The 5,793-nt window shown below is 41.9% G+C and overlaps 1 protein-coding gene across 1 annotated transcript in view; it reads left to right on the top strand.

Moving 5' to 3' along the window:
- tfap2b (transcription factor AP-2 beta) overlaps nt 1-5,787 on the top strand; it is a 13,430-nt gene extending 7,643 nt beyond the window's left edge. Inside the window, exons 4-7 of the mRNA XM_025057034.1 lie at nt 368-587; nt 708-826; nt 1,603-1,744; nt 4,912-5,787. Of these exons, the coding sequence (XP_024912802.1) occupies nt 368-587; nt 708-826; nt 1,603-1,744; nt 4,912-5,203 (773 nt within the window). The 3' untranslated portion in view covers nt 5,204-5,787. The remainder of the gene's footprint in view (nt 1-367; nt 588-707; nt 827-1,602; nt 1,745-4,911) is intronic.
- The last annotated feature ends 6 nt before the right edge of the window (nt 5,788-5,793 follow it).

The raw sequence follows: 5,793 nt of genomic DNA, 5'->3' as shown, positions 1-5,793 counted from the left end.
GCCCCATATCCCGGCCCCCCCCAACCCCTCCCCCCCCCCCGCCGCGGCTCCCCGGGTTGTTTTCAGACACCTGACCTCTTTTTGCCCCCTGACCAAAAACGCATCACCTCTGAAAAAACCTCCTATTAATATTTAATATCCGATGAAACTAATTATTTTGTTAAAAAAAACAAAAAAAAAAAAGATAGCAGCATCTTTTGTTAAAACCTTTTAGCTTACATTTGCTAATTTATTTTCCTACTAACACACCATGGTCCACCAAGGCCAGTGCACACTTCAATTTGTATTTTTTTTGTTTGTTTGTATTTTTCACCTGACATAATGATTGACCCTAACCTTTGACCTCTCCTCTCCCCCCTCCCTCCAGTTCCTATGCCTCCTAAACACATCGGCTCCCTGATGCTGGGGAAAGACGGTCTGATCGGGGGCGTGAGCGTCAACATTAACGAGGTGTTCTGTTCGGTACCGGGCCGCCTGTCGCTGCTCAGCTCCACCTCCAAGTACAAAGTGACCGTAGGGGAGGTGCAGAGGAGACTGTCTCCACCCGAGTGCCTCAACGCCTCCCTGCTGGGGGGAGTGCTGAGAAGGTAGGAGTCAGGAATGACCCCGCGGGAAGTTCTGGTTTATTTAATAAGCAGGAGGAAAAAAAAAAAAAAAAGTACTAAATAATTTGGTTTTCACATCTGTTTCCTCCTCCTCCTCCGTAGAGCGAAATCCAAAAACGGTGGGAAGTGTCTGAGGGAGAAGCTGGAGAAGATTGGACTGAATTTACCCGCAGGACGACGCAAAGCTGCCAACGTCACTCTGCTGACGTCACTGGTCGAAGGTAACGACTATCAAATAATACAATCTCAAAACATACAGAAATATTATTTTCTTATTTTCAAATTATTTAACACAGTTGGAAATCATTTCATCATCGTTAATTAGTTCAATTAATTAAGCCACTGTTACGTCATCAACGTGAACATCTGACAGTGAGAATGGGATGTGATTGTATTCATGGTAATTTCTTTTTCTAACTAATTTTTTAAATATATTCAACATTTACATATAAATATTTTAGATGAGTTTGGGGCGTACAATATTTTTAATTTTTTTAAATTAGTCTAATTAATAATAATTAATTATAGTCTATAACTAAATTCTGACTTTTCACCATCTTAGACATGACTTGTTTTTTTCCCCAGATATTGAGGAATTATAATCAATTCTAGGAATAAATACTTTTTAAAATTTGTTTTAATTAAAGGGAAACATCTTGGGGATAATAAAACAATTCCATTAGTGATATAATTCTTCTCTAACAAAGTCATTATAATTTTCTATTTACATTAATAATATTTATTCAGAAAAACTAGGTATTTTCTCCTATATTCATAGGACGTTTTATTTCCATTCTGCTACTTTATAATACGCCTGAAAAATGGGAAGAGAGGAAAAATACAAGTGAATAAAAATGTCAGTAAAATGTCAGTAGACTTTCTGTCAGTAGGTCAAACACACACACACATGCAGCACACACACACACACCAGTTACCCTGCTGTACGTCATGTTTACACCGGCTGACATCCACCACCCACGCTCTGCCCTACCCTCAGGTGAAGCCGTCCACCTGGCCCGGGACTTCGGTTACATCTGTGAGACGGAGTTTCCCACCAAAGCCGTGAGCGAGTACCTGAACCGTCAGCACGCAGACCCCAACGAGCTGCACACCAGGAAAAACATGCTGCTGGCCACGAAGTGAGTGAGACGGAGGGTTTGGTTAGAATCTGGATTTCCCAGAGACATGAGGACAAAGTGGGCTGCAGGCTGTCACGGGGACAGTCCACTGTCCACTGTCCACTGTCCACTGTCCACCGTCCACTGTCTGCTGCATTCATAAAATCCATATAATTCTACACTTTGTTACTGCACTTGGAGTCTGATCAGGTAAAAGGACAAAGACCATCATGGAGCAGCTCTGAAAGTTCTATTTTTTTAGACCGTTCTTTAGACATTAGCAGCTCACTGGTCACTCAGACCCCCCCCATTTTGAAGATGCTTCACATATTTTCTGATATACGTCAGATCTGGATACACACTAGATGACTACGGAACTATTTTTTTCCCCCTGTAAATCGATAACAGCCGTAGAAATCTGGAAAATAACACTTGGAAAAAAAAAGATTTACGTAAAAGATGAATGAATCGATTAATTAACGGATGAAGGAATGACTGAAGGAGTGAAAGAGTAAAGTAAAAACTGGTGAGAGATGTAAACCCAAAAGCAAATTCAAGGGAGCCAAGATAGAGATAATAATAGACAGCAGTTTTCACGTCAATAGCCCAAAATGAAAATAGTAAAAAAAAACAACAACTGAAAAGATTGCTCATAAATTGGCAGCGAACCAAGACAGGAAATAGCTAAAGGTTAGCCAAAGACTAGCTAAAGCTGAATGAAAAATATGACGACGTTAATGTCTGGAGTTAATTCAATTTTGTAGAACAGCAAAGTGGAGGAAAGTCAGAGAAATACTGCTTAACATTTACTAAAACGTCTACCATGAACCGTGTCTCCTCAGCTTCAACCCCGTTTGATGCTGTAATGACGCCTGTAGCTCACAGACAAAAAACACGAGCTGTGATGTTGCACCAGTGTCAGTGTCTTTGACCTCAGTCTTTGACCCCAGCCATTGATCCATTTTTTTTTTTTTTTTACTGATTCTCTGCGTACAGTTACTTAAACGCATCGATTTTCACGGTCCTGAAACGGCGGGAACTAAATCCCTGCAAGTGCGTGATCACCTTTATCAGAGCGTTTATTACTGCTGGTTTTAATGAACACACAGTCCTGGTCTGGGCCCACGTTGGTCTCTGGAGTCAACGCTTGACTGTGAAACTGGTTTGTGATGAGCAGAGTTTCGCAGCAGCCCAACAATCGTCCCTGCAGGAAGTCTGTATTTTTAGCTTGCATAAATAACACTGTCTGCTGACCTGCACTGCCTAAACCATCTGTCTGTGGTGTGTGTGTGTGTGTGTGAGTGGGGGGGGTACTGTACTATAAAGGGGTGTGTTCAATGGTGCTTGTTTGATGCTCAGATTCAAACCTGTTTCAACACTGTGTGTCAGTGCTGCCTGTTAGAAATTCATTATTTAGAAGCGAAGTGTTTCAAGTCACCAGAAAACAACAGCCAGAGCCCGGAGTCTGGCCCCGGGTGGAGGCTTCTACACTACTCCCCCCCCCCCCCCCCCCCCCCCCCCCCCTGTCACTCATTTGCTGCAGCTTTGCCCTTAGGCCTCAGTGTGTGTGTGTGTGTGTGTCAGAGACATGAGAAAGATCCTGAATATAAAATCCAGGGCCTTAAATCTGAGCACGATTTGCTTAAAGCAACATTAAAAACTAGCCATTATGAAGCCAAGCCATTAAATTTGGGACAATAATTAAGAGGCGTTCAGGTAACAGTGAAGGCCGTCAGATAACAATCAGCTCATTGGTTTAATTTTATGCTTCCCCTTCAGACATTACTGTTTAATTAATTATTTGTGTATTAAAAACAGCAGCGTGACCTTTGGAGTTTATTTTTTTTTTGTGTTCTTAATTAATTTTGTCCAGTGTAAAAATTCTAAGACGTAGCTTATACTTTCAGGCTACATGTACAGTGAATAATCTACATTTAAAATGTTTAACATGAAGAGGAGAATCTGAGAACTGCAACTAACGACTTTAATATCGCAAGGAATTTCACCTACGACCAGGATTGTTTTTTTAATTAGATTGTCTTAGATTTTTTTTTTAGTAAAAACCTGATAAACATTTCCTTGTTCACAGAACAGTTAACAAATCTAGAGGCTGGATTTTCACCTCATTTTCAGAATAATTCTGGAAAGACTTTTAAGGAGACTCAAAAACTGTATCTTTTCTCTTTCTCTCCTGAGGAATTCTGGGAACAACAGAGGAGTACAAAATTGAAATAAAAGTTGATAAAAGCTAAAGGGCGCAAAAAAAATCAAGACATTTTTAGAGGAAATGTTCCTTTCTTTACTTTCACAAATTATATAATATCTTTATTCAAATGTTGTTGTTTTGGTTTAGAAATTAATTTTAACTCATTAAGCTAAAAGTGCAGCACTGTGTTTAGAAAACAATGTTTTGTTTTGGAGGGATTTTTTTTTTGTTTTTATGTTTTTGGTGGACAAAAGGATTACACGATGTGTTCAGAAAACAATGTTTTGTTTTGGAGGGTTTTTTTTTCTTTTGTTTTTTTGTTTTTGGTGGACAAAAGGATTACACGCTGTAATCCGTTATAAAAACGTTGCTCTTGGCGTTCCCCTCAGTGATGTGTTGTACAGCAGGTAATCTACGTCGTCAGGATGGAATTATTTCACTCTACGGTTTGTTCCAGGTTTGGCAGCGGCCTCCTGCAGTTGTGTGTTGAATGTGTGTGTCTCACTGCAGGTCACATTCACACACTGTTGTATTACACGGCACTGCGTAGTGGACGTATGTTTGAGTACTTTGACTTTTCACTCAGGTCAAATTCACGTTATTTTGCCAAAAAAATTATTATCACAAATCATCACAAAGGGCAAAATTGTGTAATTTCTAAATTTGCTAAAAGGGTAAAAATAATATAAATACAACTTATATTCATAGGAGCCGAGGAAAACATTTTTTGCAACTTCTTAAGTTAAATGTTGATATTGAGCTGTTCTTTGGTCTCTATGGTTTGATTCTCCTCTTCATCATAACTACACAACCACACACAAAAATGTAGATTATCTTTATGATGTGACGTTGACTGTGATATCACCTCAGAAACTACAGACGTCGTTAAACTGAACGGCACCGCTGCAGTTGCTGGTTTGTTACCAAACATCCTAAACTCCCCCAGACTAAACTCCCGTTCTTGTCTCTGCTCCGCCCACAGACAGCTGTGCAAGGAGTTTACAGACCTGCTGGCCCAGGACAGGACTCCCCTGGGCAACTCCAGGCCCTCGCCCATCCTGGAGCCAGGCATCCAGAGCTGCCTCTCTCACTTCTCCTTCATCACACACGGCTTTGGGTCGCCCGCCATCTGCGCCGCCCTCACCGCCCTGCAGAACTACCTCACCGAGGCTCTCAAAGGACTCGACAAGATGTTTCTCAACAACCCTTCCAACAACCAGCACGGGGACGGCAGGAACAAGGCCGGGGACAAAGAGGAGAAGCAGCGGAAATGAAGCTGAGGGCAGCAGGGCCCAGTTGAGCAGGAGGAGGCCGCGTATTTACACCTGTTATTTCTAGCTTTAACACCGCTGCCACTGACTGGCCACACGCAGGACCGAGGGAGAAGAGGAGGAAGAGGAGGAAGAGGAGGCGCAGAGAGCCAGAGAAGGGCAGAGGAAGACACCCGTAGGCCAGTGTCGGAGACCACAGAGGGATTTTTCATCTGTGTTACGTCCCTTTTACCCCCCCCACCCCTGAGGACATGCTGGTTGCTGTGTTACATCCATTTTTGTCCCCTGCCTCTGCTTCCTGTGAGAGCAGCCAACGGACGACAGTGCGTGCATGTGTGCCTAAATGAATGTGTGCAAGTGGGTGTGTTTCGTCTCCACACGGGGGAGAAAAAAAAAATGCAGCGTTGTGTGTTTGGAAATACTGTGGCGAGGAAAGTTTTATCTGTGATAAAGGTTTGGTCTGGTCAGGCCGAGGGCGTTAACTTATGTGTGTAAATATTTATTTATATTAATTTAAATGAACGGTTGTGTAAATAGGTTCACCAGCTTTTTTGGAGTAGGCCTATTTATCTGTGATTTAACCCTTTGTGAGC

The sequence above is a fragment of the Cynoglossus semilaevis genome, chromosome 7 (assembly GCF_000523025.1).
Source record: "Cynoglossus semilaevis isolate Cse_v1.0 chromosome 7, Cse_v1.0, whole genome shotgun sequence".
Classification (NCBI taxonomy): Eukaryota; Metazoa; Chordata; class Actinopteri; order Pleuronectiformes; family Cynoglossidae; genus Cynoglossus; species Cynoglossus semilaevis.
This window is presented reverse-complemented; position numbering and strand designations above follow the sequence as displayed.